Source organism: Lytechinus variegatus, chromosome 5 (genome assembly GCF_018143015.1).
Source record: "Lytechinus variegatus isolate NC3 chromosome 5, Lvar_3.0, whole genome shotgun sequence".
Classification (NCBI taxonomy): domain Eukaryota; kingdom Metazoa; phylum Echinodermata; class Echinoidea; order Temnopleuroida; family Toxopneustidae; genus Lytechinus; species Lytechinus variegatus.
Window position 1 is genome coordinate 16,211,849 of NC_054744.1, and position 16,819 is coordinate 16,228,667.

Genomic DNA, 16,819 nt, shown 5'->3' on the forward strand with positions numbered 1-16,819 from the left:
TGTGGGTCGGCGATCTTTATTTTTTTATATGTTAAATATAATTTGGCATTTATTGCCGAACCCCGAACCGAACCAAAGTTCGGAAAAAAATTGCTGAACCCTGCCGAACTCGAACATGCCGCCTGACTTGCAGCACTACGTCATGGCAACCGCACACACCCCCTCCGATGCGGTTGCGTTGGAAAAGGGTGACCTTGTGACCGCTCCATGGCAATTATCCACATTACTTTCGAAATGCGTTCATAAAGTCAAAATCTGGTCCTGATGCTGCTATTATGCGGATAATTGCAGTATCAAAATAATGCGGAAAACTCTGGTCCTCCTCCGATTTTACGACCAAATTATGCTGCTATTAGCCGCATAATTGGGTTTATGAAAGGGGTAATAATATTGAGCAAAAGTCCAATCTAACAAAGTCAGGGTAGCCACTGCAGTTCCCAAAACTGTTCTCACAATGTGTCCTGCTTAAAGGGATGGTCCGGGCTGTAAATATTTATGTCTGAAAACATAGGGTAGAATTCACTGAGCAAAATGCCGAAAATTTGATGAAAATTGGATAACAAATAATAAAGTTATTGAAGTTTACAATTTAGCAATATTTTGTGAAAAAAGTCGTCATGAATATTCATTAGGTGGGCTGATGATGTCACATCTCCACTTTCCGTTTTCTTATGTTATTACATAAAATCATATTTTTTCATCATTTCATACTTGTGTGAATAATACATGTATGTCTCCCTTAAAATGAAATAAGTTGCAGCAATAAATATCTAATGGACTAAATCAGTTGTCAATCCAATTTTCTAGTTCTTGGAGGAAAAAATTAGAATACCCGCGGTACACCTAATTTCATGCAATAAAATACAAAAGAAAAAGTGGGGATGTGACATCATCAGCCCACCTAATGAATATTCATGACGACTGTTTTCACAAAATATTGCTAAACTTTAAAATTCAATAACTTTGTTACCCAATTTCGATGAAATTTTTGGCATTTTGCTCATTGAATTCTACTCTATTTATTAAAGGGGAAGTTCACCCTGAAGAAAACTTTGTTGTAAAAATAGCAGAAAAAGTAGTAAAAAATATTGGTGAAGGTTTGAGGAAAATCCGTTAAAGAGTAAGAAAGTTATTAGAGTTCAAAGTTATGGATTTGTGACGTCATAAACGAGCAGCTGCCCCATGTGTTATGTAATATAAAATGCATGAATTTCAAATTCTGTATGGTTCCTGATGACTTAATTTTTTCTAATGTTTTCTATTCATGATCGGGTGTGAAGTGATTTGTCTATTGATATACAAAAGGTACAGTGAAAACCATTTTCAATTTTCTGAGAAAATGACATTTCATTGATTTTTTACCATTCGCTATGTAGGAATGCTGCTCGCATATGACGTCACAAATCAAATAATTGAAATTCTAATAACTTTTCAATTATTTGATGAATTTTTCTCAAACCTTCGGCAATATTTTTTATTATTTTTTCTGCTATTTTTACAATAAACTTTTTGTCAGGGTGAACTTCCCCTTTAAGCTATAAATACTTTCAGCCCGGACCGTCCCTTAAATATGATACTGTTATTATCCAAACTTTAGCATGGCTACCAATAATGGCCACACAAGCATTCAGACCAAGTACTCATTTATTAGACCTGGGGCCTGTTGCAGAAAGAGCTGCGTTTAAACGCAAGTCAAAATATCATGCGCAAGTCCCAAATACGGGTGCTTCATTGGCTGAAAATCAAAATGCGCAAGATTTTTTGAGTTGTGTTTGACTGCAACTCTTTCTGCAACTGGCCCCTGGGCGGAGACAGACCTTGCCAAAGGAAGCGAGTGCAGCGGTGGGATCTTGCACTTCAACAGAAGATATCTTCCTTTCTAGATAGATATTAATTTTAGAAATGAGCAGTTTCCAGATGGACTGGTTTTTATGCAATATTGATACTTGCTGTAAGTTTGCGGTCCATTGTAATTCGGCAACAAAGGATGGTTAAAGTACCTAACAAAGTCTCAGTCATGCTAGGGATTCCCAACCAATCCTGCATGATCTCTTCATAAAAATAATATTGGGTTTGTGAAAGTACAGTAGCTGTGAAATCCAGCTTGTAGCATAACATGCAATTTATCAGTGTTCCTAATTCTGAAAGAAAGCCCTATAGGGCATGAAACACCACAATTACATCCACATATGAAAAGAAATCTGACTGATTTTTCAAATCGAAATTTTTATTACATTCCTATGCAATTCAATATAAACTAACAAAATCACATTGTTACCTATAAGGATTAGTTTATTCTAGATCAAACTTGAAGTTTTGATGCACTGGAAATATTTGGAAACAAATCATGCAAAACATTTGTATCACATGCAAAAAATAATGGCATACATACCTCAAAGTCCTTTGAATCCACATACAAATCTGGGACCAATCCAAGAAATGCACACCACTTGGATAAAACCATTGGTCTAAAATAAGATAGGATTAAAAAAAAAGCAATAATTATAGCAATACAGTACATGCATTGACACAGTAATGAACAAGTCAGTGAAAAAAATGATTGATCTTGATGTATAACAGTCATGGATTTATTTGGTCCTCTAGAAAGAAGGAACTTCACATTTACTTATGTTCAATGATTTCTTTGTTCAATATGTTTTATATCAAAGATTCTGTGTCATATTGTGTACCTCTAGTGCAGATCCTGTTCATTGGAAGGGGGGGGGGGTAAAATAATAATACATAAGTCACCCCTCTCCCCATGAATACAATGTACATCCAGATCTACGCAAGTGTTGAACTGATTTTAAGAAATTTCATATTCAAATGTGGTGAAACGTTTCATCAATATTGTGTTCTATTTGAAGTGCTCATAATTTTTTTTAGCCAAAAAGGGTTGGATCCATTTTCAATGCTTCGGAGGAAAAAAAAGTGCTGTCTTGAATTGAAACCAAGGATATCCTAAATGGATCTAGCACCTTTCGAAATAACTTCTTCATTTGTATATCACAAGTAGTTAAAAAAATATTCGAACCCACTCAAGTTGAGATCATACAATCTTATCCGAAACGGGTACTTTAGCTGACTGAGCTACACCTCCTTTTCTACGCCAGCAATTAGACTACAATAAAGTATCTTCTGAACAAGTTCAAATTTATAAACTGTATAGTTTTCAATACCAATGCAAATAACATACATGCAACTTCACATACATCCTCCAAGCTCAGTTTAGGTGATAAATAATACTCATATTCATCTATGCCGCACCATATTTTCACACAATACAGAACTACATTACCTTTTTTCTGCTTGAAATTGCCCTGCAAGACTCTTATACGCTGTGACAATGTCGATGACCTCTGCTTGAGTGATGGCTATTAAGGCGTCCAGGGCATAACAAGTAGCAGGGACTCCCGTTGGACTGGTGGCTTTTTTCAAGACCATGGACAATGTCTTCACCATGTCCTCACCATGCTGCTCTGGTCTGGAGAGAAGTAACAAGACAGAGACTGAGAACAAGAGTTGGAGAGTAAGAGGGAGAGGGAGAATAAGAATAAAGTAAGAGTGATAGGGAATGAGAGAAACAGAGAGAAGACAAAGGGAAAAGTGAAGGTAAAAGATGGAAATGGAGAGAAATGGGGAGGAGAGTGAGAGAGAGAGGGAGAGAGAAAGCAAGAAGGGGGGCGATTGACATAAAAAGAATGACATGGAGAGAGATTTGAAGCAAGAAAACATATGAAAAAGGGGGAATGGGAGCCAAGGGACACAGAAGAGAGAGAGATAACTAGAGTTAGATGCAGAGAGAGAGAGAGAGAGGGAGACACACACACACACAGGTAGCATGCTTTACAGTAGAAGTACACACAATTTTTTCATTGAACATGAGTCCCCATATTTACTTATGGCTGTATGTTCTTACTATTCTTGCTAGTTTAAAAATTAATAACAAATTACCAATAAACCTGTTTGAAAAGGAGGAAAAAAATGAAAAGAAATTCGAAATGATAAGATATCTGTACCGCTCATAACTTACATATATAACTAGAGAAGCAAGAGATTGTGACTCTCAGAATGTGTTCATAAGAAACTTACTTATGGCAGCAGACTTCATGGACACAGACTGCAATCTCTAGAAGCATGTCATCAAGTCCTGTTTTCGGTGTCAGATGACCAATGCTTTCTTTGCATTCAGCCAGTTTATTCTGAAGCTCAGGAAATATCCGATCCTATGGTGAGAAAAATATCAGAGTTTTCTGCCTTGGGATATTTCACAAAGACACCACCTATTGTCATGTTCTCTGAGTAATCCCTACTGCATTTGTGAGACAAAGTTTTATGGAAAGCTTTGGTGAAATCTAAGAACAGAAATGATGGTTAACAAATAAAGAACTCTATGGAGACAATGGTATGAAGGAGGGATCTTTCCTTAGATTCAAATGCACTTAAATCTTGTAAAGCAAAAAATGCTAACTTATCACAAGGCCATCCTATCTTTTGGCCTGTGATGATCCGTAAGAAGCCCATAAACAATCATATCTTTAATAGCCTTAAAAACGGACATTCTGAAGCTTTTCGACATGCACTCATCGGAGTAAAATCGCATGAAAGACTAGAGCACTAGAGCGAAACAATATATAATAGAACCGAAAGAGACACTAGCTGTGATTGGCTGTCAACAATTGAGGCTTAGTAACAGCCATAAATTGAAGTGTCATTTTAGTTGCTTCACTTCAATTTATTGCTGATACTAAGCCTAAATTGTTTACATTGACAACCGATCACAGCTTGCTGTTAAGCGTCCATTGTCTCTTTCTGTTCTATTATATATTATTCCGCTCTAGCGTTCTAGTCATTCATGCGATTTTACTCTGATGAGTGCATGTCAAAAAGCTTCAGTATGTCCATTATTAAGGCTATTTTATAATTTTGCGGTAACAAACACTTATTCATTATTCATATCTTTCACATCTTAAAAGTAGGGAAAGGGCAGTGGCTGTACTATCATCATATAATGTCAGATTCATTACGGACATCATAGCCTGTACAAGTTTGTCAAATGTCAGGCCTTCACATCCTGTTTTCTCAGATGACACTACTCTCTCCTAGTCCTACTCTGCATCTAGGCTGTATCTCGACTTTGATTGCGCTTTATCCTTCCTTCAAATCCATTTTTGCAGTGTGACCATATCTAAATCTTAAACCCCTCTGCTTCTGACAGATTTACTTGACTGCAGTGTTACATTTTAATACTCATCTAGTCCTGAAGGTAATTTCTGATAAAAAAAAAATTTTCAACAAGAGTGTCGCTAGAGCGAGCACATGATACGCCCACCAGTAACACGGAAAATGGAGTTATTGGTCAAGCAAGAAAAGTGAAAGGTGGCAACTTGACCTTTGAACCTAAAACTCAATAGGCTTCCTAGTATCCATGCTAGTATCATACTCACCAAATTATATGAGCCTAGGTTAAGTTAAAACTGAAGTTATTGCATTTATAAGGACTTCAGAAGGGTAAAAAGAAAGCATGTCACTGTGACCTTGACCTTTGGACCTCATAATCTATAGGCTCCCTGGAATCCATGCCTAGTACAATACACACCAAATTTATGAGCCCAGGTTAAGTTAAACTGAAGTTATCATGTTTACAAGGACTGTAGAAGGGTAAGATGAAAGCATGTCATGTTACCTTGACCTTTATCCTTTTGACCTCAAAATCAACAGGCTTCCTGGGATCCATGATACTAACATACACACCAAATTATATGTGCCTAGATTACATTTAACTGAAGTAATCACGTTTACAAGGACTTCAGAAGGGTAAAATGAAAGCATGTCACTGTGACCTTGAACTTTGACCTAAAAATCAAGGAAAAGTTAATTGACGGACGGACACTGAGCGTGATACCATAATACGTCCCGTCTACGATGGGCGTATAAAAAATAATGTGTATAAGCCTGTAGACTTATTGTAGATGCCATTGCGTGATCACTGCAGAGACATCATCAGGAGGCTACGCTAATCATCTAACACGATGCTTGTGTGAGCTTTGTAGGCAGTAGATAACATGTACACTTACATCATAGAACATAGCCAAATGGGAGGTCCCCAAAGACAATGCGGCATCAGCATAAAGAAATTACATTAAATCTTACCTGTTTTTTCCAGAGGTCTGTTACAAGTTTAAGTGATTTCTCTTGCAGATTTGAGTTCCAGACACACATCAAAATAGGCCCTATGAGGTAGCGATGACTTATAAGTCTTGGGAGTGCATTGAGGAGGTATTCGCTGATTTTCGGACTGTTCCTCGATGTGAGGATATGAATGTAAAGCAGCATCATGCTGTGAGCCTAGGATAAAATAATGACAAAAATGCAATAAGCATAGTTCTTCCATTCAAACTTATAAACCAAGGACTTGTCTACAGGTCCAGGGTGCCATTTCATAAACCTGTAAAACCAGAACAATTACTTAAACCAATTCAAAGCATAGAGTCTATCCTTTCACTCCTTTCATAATTTTTCATAGTTGAAATTAAGTTCAGGTAGGCATTTCGGGAACTGTTCATTAAAAAAAAACAGGGGGCTTATGTCACTTTGTAAAACCATGCGCATCATGTGCATAGTTTTTAGTGCTGTATGCCATTACTCACTGCACAAGAGCAGCATCTAGTTTGTATTTTTGACCTTTACATGCCATTTCAGAGACTGCTGTACAGAAACAACAGTTAAGGGTGCTTTGTAAAATCAAATGAGGGGGATATGCTGGTAGTGATCATCTCTTATTCTTTTAATGTCATACCAATGTCATATATCACATCACAGAGGAAATATCCTCCAATTCAGGCCAATTCAGTATTTACAATAACATCTAGAAAAATGTACCTTGTGTGAAGCCACATTGCCAATGTCGACCAGAACATCGATAGAGAGGTTGGCCAGCTGGTGACCAAAGGAGAAGAAGATGGCTACGGTTAACTGTATAGTCTCTTCCATTGCTGCATTCCCAATCCCATCATGCACCTTGGCATGTTGACAGCGGAGCCATGTTTGGGCTGTTGTCATGTCACTCAGGACAGCAACAGCCATATCTTGAAAAGCAGACATTTTCTTGTACCATGGGTGTGCTCCATGAAACTGGCCCATCTACAGAGAGAAGTAGAATATAAAAAAAACATGAATTTTTAGGTAAAATCATGTATTTGCAGAAAACAATTATATTATGAGAAGTTTTTAAAAAATCAAGGTTAATTGCCAACATTTTATCACAGATTTAGAAAAAATTTAAACTTAACTTTGTGAAATCATGGAATCTTAGCTAAAAATCAGCTATGACTATGAAGGTCACTAACACAGAAAAGCATATACGGGACAGAGGAATAATAATACTTGGAAAAAGACCAAAAATTTGATGGAATGACATGCTTATTTTGCTCATTTCTCAGCTACAATTACATATTTTCTTCCAGAGTCATTTGACACACATATTTTAATATTCATACAGACACTTGGGTGGTAATTTTATTTGGTTCTGTTTGAACATATTTTGATATCATTATCATACCTGGCATTTATCATGAAATAGTTAAATTATTTCAAACAAGTGGAAAGCTTCTGGTAGTCTCTCATGCATATCATGAAGCAATATAGCAGCAGTGCTGACTTTGAAAAAGACTATTGAATAATTATTCACAACCCCCCCCCCGAAACACCATTCATAAAACACTATATTCATTTACCCTAAATGACCTAGGACCTTGATCATGTGGTCTAAGACTCCTGCGAGATAAGCAATGATTATTACCCTTTTGTCCTTGTTTTATGAACTAGATCCATAAATTTTCAAGGTTATGATAGCAATTCAACAAATATACCCAACCTGGCCAAAATTCTTTGACCCTAAATGACCTTTAACCTTGGTCATGTGACCAAGGATGTTTAATGATACTTGATTGCTCCTGTGACCAAGTTTCATGAACTAGATCAGTGAACTTTCAAAGTTATGATGGCAATTCAATAATTACCCCAACATGACCAAAGTTTGTTGACTCTGAAGACCTTTGGCCTTGGTCATGTGACCCAAAACTCAGGCAGGATAACACCCTAATGTCTAAGTTTCATGAACTAGATCCATAAACTTATAAAGTTATGATGAAATTTCAAATGTTGACAACGCTGCCCTTGCCGCCCGTCGGAAAAGCGGCGCCTAGTCTCACTCTGGTATGCACGCGAAACAAAAATGACGTACAACCAAATTAAAAAGGACACTCCAAAAATGGATCTGGTGGGTACTTCATAAAGCTGTTCAAAGTTAAGAGTGACTTTAAGAACAACTGGTGAACCTTTATTACGCGTAAAATAATCACCAATAAACACTAAATAGTGAACATCATTTACCAGAAGGATCACTAGTTGTTCTTAAAATCAGTCTTAACTTACGACGAACTGCTTCATGAAAAGAGAGATATGTTTCCATTTTGGACAAGTTCTAGTTTATGTTTTTACATTTAGGGGGATGTCCGTTAAAAATTTGGAAATTGGAAGTTACTGGATTTATCATTGTTTACGATATGAAGAATGGGGTTTGCAAAATATTATGAATAAGAGTAAGTGTAAGGAGCTCTGCCTTATGAATACCTGTAATTGGTGCGTTGAGATTTGTATACTAGCTTGCAATTAAGGTTAAGAAAAAAAAATTATCAAGGAAACTTTGATCATCGCTCAAACACTTCAGATTCAGAATTGAACAGGTTACTTTTCAGAAGCAAAAGTTAGACTTGTCAGGTGTCAAGTTCACAGGTAGACATTTCAAACCTCACATTATTGCAGAATAACACTAGTAAATAAAAAAGTATTTTCATAAAATCCTGTCTTTATAAAGGTATGTATAGAAGATTACAGAATCATCAAAATCTTAAAGGGGAGAGGGCCTAGTGTTCTATACAATTGGCCAAGACATTCCCTTACAAGGGACAGGTAAATGAACATTTTCACCCAAACTTACTTTATCAGGCACATCACAATTTTCCTCTTTCAAGGGCATTGTTAGGCTGGCTGTGATATCAGTAAAGAGCTTCAGCACCATTTCACGGTTTTCCATCCTTGCGCAAACTTCCAGAGACTTCAGATCGATGGTGGAACGGCTCTTTAAGTGTTCCATGACATGTAGCAAGGACCATATCAGCAGCTTCTGAGTCCTGAACCTGGTGGGATCATCAGATGATCTAAACATCTTCCGGGCTGCAGAGAAATAGAAGAGAAATTAATAGGGACAGTTGACAAGTATAATAATGTTCAATTTCATTAAAGGCCTGATGGTTGACAACTATATCCAAAGGTATACAGAAGAGAAAAGGAACTTGAGATCCATCATTTTTTAATGTGTAAAAGTTTGACATCCATATATAGGAATATCAGATTCAAAACGGTAAGACCCTGTCGAAAACTAGAACAAAAATAACCAACTCATCCCTACTTTTCAGGCACTCCACCATGTCATCCGTGATCAATTTTCAAGAAAACTGAAGCAACCATTCTGAATAAGTTCTACAAACATAGTTATCGATCCAAACTGAAACTTCTTCACACCATTTTATATTTAAATAAAAGTTTTATAGACTCTAACTGACATTTGACCCTGATTACAAGACTTGAAACTCACGCAAATTAATCAGGAATGATGTCCTATTTTCATAATAGATCCATTTTACTTTCAAAGTAAAAATATTATAAAAAACTTATCTTGAAGATTTGAATGCTGATAACACAACATTGTCAAAGCTCATTGACCATAAATGACCTCTGACCTTGATCAAGTGCCCTGCAACTCATCCAATATGATACTTAATCAAAACTTTTATGAAATAGGTCCACATACTTTCTGAATTAATAATGACATTTCAAAAACGTTATATTGTTTTAAGATTTCAATGTTGACATCACAGCAGCCGCCCTCACAATAGCAGCGCCTACAGTCTTGCTTTGCTATGCACGCGAGACAAAAATTGCTTTGAATAAATAGTGAGGAATCCATGTAAGTATCCTTGAAAATTTCATTAAAATTTTATGTAAAATAAAACCAGAAATTCATATCATTGATGGTGATTAATACCCCTCCCAATGTCATTACCATGGCAATGCAATTTCAACACATTTGGAAATTAATCTTGCATGTCTTTACCCTAAGATGAATAATTTTGCCAAATTTCATTAAAGCTGAAGAAGTAGATATACCAGAAATGATTTTTTCTGGATTTTTTGGTTCCCATGGCAACAAAATTTCTAACACATTCAGAAAATGGGGATTGCATGTTTTTGCCCAAAGACCCTTTCATTAAAACTAGAAAAAGAAATCGGATGGATTTGGAACCAATTTGTCTCTGATTCAGAGAACTCCCTGATTAGAGATGAATGGGTCCAGAAAAGTTCCCTATTCAGCGCAGAATCGCCAGTAATTGACCTTAATCAATTTTGGCCATCCCCAATAAATCTGAATGCCGCCCGAAAAACAAGAATGCACAAATGATACAAATACGTCCAAATCTGCTCAGAATACTCCAAATACCTCCCCTAATCCAACTGAATGTCATCCGAATACATCCCACATGTGGCCCAAATAAAATTTCTTGTGGCTACATTCCGGAGTAATTTGGAGGGTGTTCAGCTGGTTAAGAACATTTCAAAACAAGCCGAATTCTTCGGGAATGTTCCAAAATTCCTCCCAAATTTTCTCACATTCGCAGTGGGAGAACAGAAAACTCCAGAACCCTCCTGAATAAGTGTATTCAGATGGATTCGCAACCGATTTGGTTCCAGTGTAATCCTGGCTTAATAAGCAGTTACCATGGCAACACAAAATCTGTCAAATGATTTTCAACACGCCCAAAAATTGTGTGTTTTACTTTACTTTAAGACCAATGTGTGTGCCAAATTTGAAGAGTCTTTGAATTGAATTGAAAAACATCAGGACATTGTTCAGCATAGCCGGGTGTGATATCCCCTCTCTCTTTCCCTATTCTCTTTCACTTTATTTTCTTCTATCTCCCTCTCCCTACCTTTTCTTGCTTTTCTCTTTTTCCTCTTCATGTCACATTCCATCTCTCAGCTCTATCTGTCTATCTTTACAAACACACTCACTTAAACCCCTATCCTTGTATTATTTTTTACAATTGAATATCAGGTTTGAATTAACATATTTCTTTCAAACGAGAAAATCTAAAATGATCATTGTAGCACATTAGGTATATTTACATACGTTTTGCTATTTGATCAGTGAGTATCGATTTAAATTCATTTATGATATACTTTGTTACATATATGTTGATATTGAAATTTGTTTGTAGTACTATAAGTTATTTTTTAGCTTGTTATTGATGATTTTGTTTTAAATGTAAATTTTTGCAATTCGGCTTGTGCCATGAAGAAAGTATTAAATAAACCATTCTGAATTGAATTGAACTTTCTCGTATCTTTTTACCATGACAGCATGATTTCTGATGCTCCCCAAAAATATGTCTTGCGCACACTTCTTTACCTCAAGACCAATGTGTTACAAAATTTAATGAAAAAAAATTGGTTAAAAACTGATGAAGGAATTCAAACTGTAAACATTTTAACTGTTTGACATACCATTACCATGGCAACACAGTTTCTGAAACATGTGAAATGTATGTCTTGCATTTCTTGAACTCAAGAGCACTTGGTGTTCCAAATTTCATGAGAATAAGCTAACAACAGAAGAAGGAGTTCGAAAAAAAAAAAAATTGCAACTGACAGACCGCCCGACCATACACTGATTTCTATATTCCCCCTTTGTTTGTTGGGGCTATGAAAATATATTACATATCTGACTGGGCATGGCTGTTCACCTACAGTTTAAAGGGCAAGGCCCAGTAGGCACATAACTCACAGGTCACCATCTATGCTATGTAAACTATATAAAACTGACAGAGCAAGGCTGTTCACCGACAGTTTAAGAGGGAAAGGCCTGGTAGGCATATAATTCAAAGACCATCATCTCCCAGCAGGAATCTACTTAAGCCATGTAAACTATAAAAAATATAAAAATCTTACTTTGGAATGGCCAACACTGACAATTTATGGGGTAAGTCTCTGTGGTACATAACTCTCTCACGATCTCTTTGATAGAATCTATTCAAACTATGTAATCTACTGTATGAACATGACACTAAAATCTTACTGGGCATGGCCGTTCACCTACAGTTTAAGGGGCAAGGCCCGGTAGGCACATAATTCACAGGCCACCATCTCCCAGCCAGAACCTACTAAAGCTTTGTAAACTACTGTATAAAAAATCATAAAAAACTTACTGGGCAAGGCCGTTCATCTACAGTTTAAAGAGAAAGGCATAGTAGGCACATAATGCACAGGCCACCATCACCCGTCAAAGTCTACATATACCTATGCTATAAAGTTAATTATATAAATCTGACTGGGCTAGGTCGTTCACCTACAGTTTAAAGGGAAAGGCATAGTAGGCACATAATTCACAGGCCACCATCTCCCAGCAAGTACCTAATAAAGCTACATAAACTACTTAATAAAAAATACAAAAATCTAACTCGGCATGGCCGTTAACCTACAGTTTAAGGGGCAAGGCCTGGTAGGCTCATAATTCACAGGCCACAATATCCCAGCCAGAACCAAGCAATGTAAACTGCTGTATATATATTTTTTTAAATTGGAGTGGGCGTGGCCGTTCACCTTCAGCACAAGGGCAAGGCCCAGTAGGCACATAATTCACAGGCAACCATCTCCCAGCAAGTACCTAATAAAGCTACGTAAACTACTTAATAAAAAATACAAAAATCTAACTGGGCATGGCCGTTAACCTACAGTTTAAGGGGCAAGGCCCGGTAGGCACATAATTCACAGGCCACAATATCCCAGCCAGAACCTACGAGAGCTATGTAAACTACCGTATAAAAATACAAAAAAAATCTAACTGGGCATGGCCGTTCACCTACAGTTTAAGGGGCAAGGCCCGGTAGGCACATAATTCACAGGCCATCATCTCCCAGCCAGAACCTACTAAGCTATGTAAACTACTGTATAAAAAATAAAAAAATCTAACTGGGCATGGCCATTCACCTACAGTTTAAGGGGCAAGGCCCGGTAGGCACATAATTCACAGGCCACCATCTCCCAGCCAGAACCTACTAAGCTATGTAAACTACTGTATATAAAATAAAAATATCTAACTGGGCATGGCCGTTCACCTACAGTTTAAGGGGCAAGGCCCGGTAGGCACATAATTCACAGGCCATCATCTCCCAGCCAGAACCTACTAAGCTATGTAAACTACTGTATAAAAAATAAAAATATCTAACTGGGCATGGCCGTTCACCTACAGTTTAAGGGGCAAGGCCCGGTAGGCACATAATTCACAGGCCATCATCTCCCAGCCAGAACCTACTAAGCTATGTAAACTACTGTATATAAAATAAAAATATCTAACTGGGCATGGCCGTTCACCTACAGTTTAAGGGGCAAGGCCTGGTAGGCACATAATTCACAGGCCACCATTTCCCAGCCAGAACCTACTAAAACTATGTAAACTACTGTATAAGAAATTCTAAAATCTTACTGGGCAAGGCCGTTCATCTACAGTTTAAGATGCAAGGCCCGGCAGGCACATAATTCACAGGCCACTGTCACCCCGTCAAAGTCTACATGTATCTATGCTAAGTAAACTATATAAATCTGACTAGGCATGGCTGTTCCTGTTACAGTTCATGGGGCAAGACGCAAGGCCCGGTAGGCACATAATTCACAGGCCACTATCTCCCAGCCAGAACCTACTAAGGCTACGTAAACTACTTTATAAAAAAATACAAAAATCTATCTGGGCGTGGCCGTTCACCTACAGTTTAAGGGGCAAGGCCCAGTAGGCACATAATTCACAGACCACCATATCCCAGCCAGAACCTGCTATGTAAACTACTGTATACAAATTTTAAAAATTGGACTGGGCGTGGCCGTTCACCTACAGTTTAAGGGGCAAGGCCCGGTAGGCACATAATTCACAGGCCACCATCTCCAAGCCAGAACCTACTAAAGCTATGATAACTACTTTATAAAAAATACAAAAATCCAACTGGGCATGGCCGTTCACCTGCAGTTTAAGGGGCAAAGCCTGGTAGGCACATAATTCACAGACCACCATCTCCCAGCCAGAATCTAGTTATGCAATGTAAACTGCTGTATAAAAAAATCAAAAATTGGACTGGGCATGGCCGTTCACCTACAGTTTAAGGGGCAAGGCCCGGTAGGCACATAATTCACAGGCCACCATCTCCCAGCCAGAACCTACTAAGCTATGTAAACTACTGTATATAAAATAAAAATATCTAACTGGGCATGGCCGTTCACCTACAGTTTAAGGGGCAAGGCCCGGTAGGCACATAATTCACAGGCCACCATTTCCCAGCCAGAACCTACTAAAACTATGTAAACTACTGTATAAGAAATTCTAAAATCTTACTGGGCAAGGCCGTTCATCTACAGTTTAAGATGCAAGGCCCGGCAGGCACATAATTCACAGGCCACTGTCACCCCGTCAAAGTCTACATGTATCTATGCTAAGTAAACTATATAAATCTGACTAGGCATGGCTGTTCCTGTTACAGTTCATGGGGCAAGACGCAAGGCCCGGTAGGCACATAATTCACAGGCCACTATCTCCCAGCCAGAACCTACTAAGGCTACGTAAACTACTTTATAAAAAAATACAAAAATCTATCTGGGCGTGGCCGTTCACCTACAGTTTAAGGCGCAATGCCCAGTAGGCACATAATTCACAGACCACCATATCCCAGCCAGAACCTGCTATGTAAACTACTGTATACAAATTTTAAAAATTGGACTGGGCGTGGCCGTTCACCTACAGTTTAAGGGGCAAGGCCCGGTAGGCACATAATTCACAGGCCACCATCTCCAAGCCAGAACCTACTAAAGCTATGATAACTACTTTATAAAAAATACAAAAATCCAACTGGGCATGGCCGTTCACCTGCAGTTTAAGGGGCAAAGCCTGGTAGGCACATAATTCACAGACCACCATCTCCCAGCCAGAATCTAGTTATGCAATGTAAACTGCTGTATAAAAAATTCAAAAATTGGACTGGGCATGGCCGTTCACCTACAGTTTAAGGGGCAAGGCCCGGTAGGCACATAATTCACAGGCCACCATATCCCAGCCAGAACCTACTAAAGCTATGTAAACTACTATATAAAAATACAAATATCTAACTGGGTATGGCCGTTCACCTACAGTTTAAGGGGCAAGGCCCGGTAGGCACATAATTCACAGGCCACCATCTCCCAGCCAGGACCTACTAAAGCTATGTAAACTACTTTATAAAAAATACAAAAATCCAACTGGGCATGGCCGTTCACCTGCAGTTTAAGGGGCAAAGCCTGGTAGGCACATAATTCACAGACCACCATCTCCCAGCCAGAATCTAGTTATGCAATGTAAACTGCTGCATAAAAAATTCAAAAATTGGACTGGGCATGGCCGTTCACCTACAGTTTAAGGGGCAAGGCCCGGTAGGCACACATAATTCACAGGCCACCATCTCCCAGCCAGAACCTGCTATGTAAACTACTGTATAAAAAATACAAAAATCTTTCTGGGTGTGGCCGTTCACCTACAGTTTAAGGGGCAAGGCCCAGTAGGCACATAATTCACAGGCCATCATCTCCCAGCAAGAACCTAATGATATTTTAACTCCTTTATAAAAAATACAAAAATCTATCTGGGCATGGGCGTTCACCTACAGTTTAAGGGGCAAGGCCCGGTAGGCACATAATTCACAGGCCACAATCTCCGAGACATAATCTACTTATTCAATGTAAACTAATTTATAAAGATTCAAGATTCACGATGATATATCTTCCTCCTTTTCTTCTTTTTTTTCTTCTTCTTTTACTTTTTCTCCTCCTTTTTCTTCTTCTTCTTCTGCTTCTTCTTTTTCTCCTTTTCTCTCCTTTCCTGTTCTTTCTTTTCCCTTTCTTTTTCTTCTTCTTCTACTCTTTACCTTTCCCTCCAGCTTCCTTTCACATTTCCTTCATATCTTTCACTCTCTTTCGAACGTGTATCTTGTAAGTGTCAATTTATGATGATCATATACCACATACTAGGATGGGGGGGTTGGCAGCATGTCGACATCTCATCACCTATTTCTTATAATCTATGAATTTCGAATTATGAATTCTTAGGGTTATCAACCTATTGCAGAAAGGTTATCACTAAGTTGTATTGATATGTAGAGTTAGATTGTTATGATATATTTTATTTTGCATTTTTGTGTGTATATTTATGTTTAAAGCCATCGGAAATTATATATCTCTGTATGGTTAGCATTCATGGACCAGTGAAACAATCTTGAATCTTGAAAAAAATAAAAGAATCGGACTGGGCATGGCCGTTCACCTACATTTCAAGGGGCAAGGCCCAGTAGGCACATAATTCACAGGCCACCATCTCCCAGCAAGAATGTACTAAAGCTATGTAAACTAATGTATAAAAAATACAAATATCTAACTGGGCATGGTAGTTCACCTAAAGGGACAAGGCCTGGTAGGCACATAATTCACAGGCCACCATCACCTAGCCTCAACCTACTAAGGCTACATGAATTTATAGTACTAAAAAAATCTAACTGGGCATGGCCGTTCACCTACAGTTTAAGGGGCAAGGCCCGTTAGGCACATAATTCACCATGTCTCAGCCATAAGCTACTAAACAATATGCAGTGTTGCCTGCATTACACGAATCAATATCGCATCAGTGCTGACT

General features: G+C 38.1%; 1 protein-coding gene across 1 annotated transcript in view; it reads right to left on the reverse strand.

Annotated features, from left to right (window-relative positions):
* The window catches only part of LOC121415570 (focadhesin-like), a 57,467-nt gene that overhangs the window by 30,770 nt on the left and 9,878 nt on the right, over positions 1-16,819 (reverse strand). The window contains exons 7-12 of the mRNA XM_041608834.1: positions 9,002-9,237; positions 6,883-7,143; positions 6,154-6,348; positions 4,093-4,226; positions 3,299-3,484; positions 2,393-2,468 (exon numbers count right to left, since the gene is read on the reverse strand). Of these exons, the coding sequence (XP_041464768.1) occupies positions 2,393-2,468; positions 3,299-3,484; positions 4,093-4,226; positions 6,154-6,348; positions 6,883-7,143; positions 9,002-9,237 (1,088 nt within the window). The remainder of the gene's footprint in view (positions 1-2,392; positions 2,469-3,298; positions 3,485-4,092; positions 4,227-6,153; positions 6,349-6,882; positions 7,144-9,001; positions 9,238-16,819) is intronic.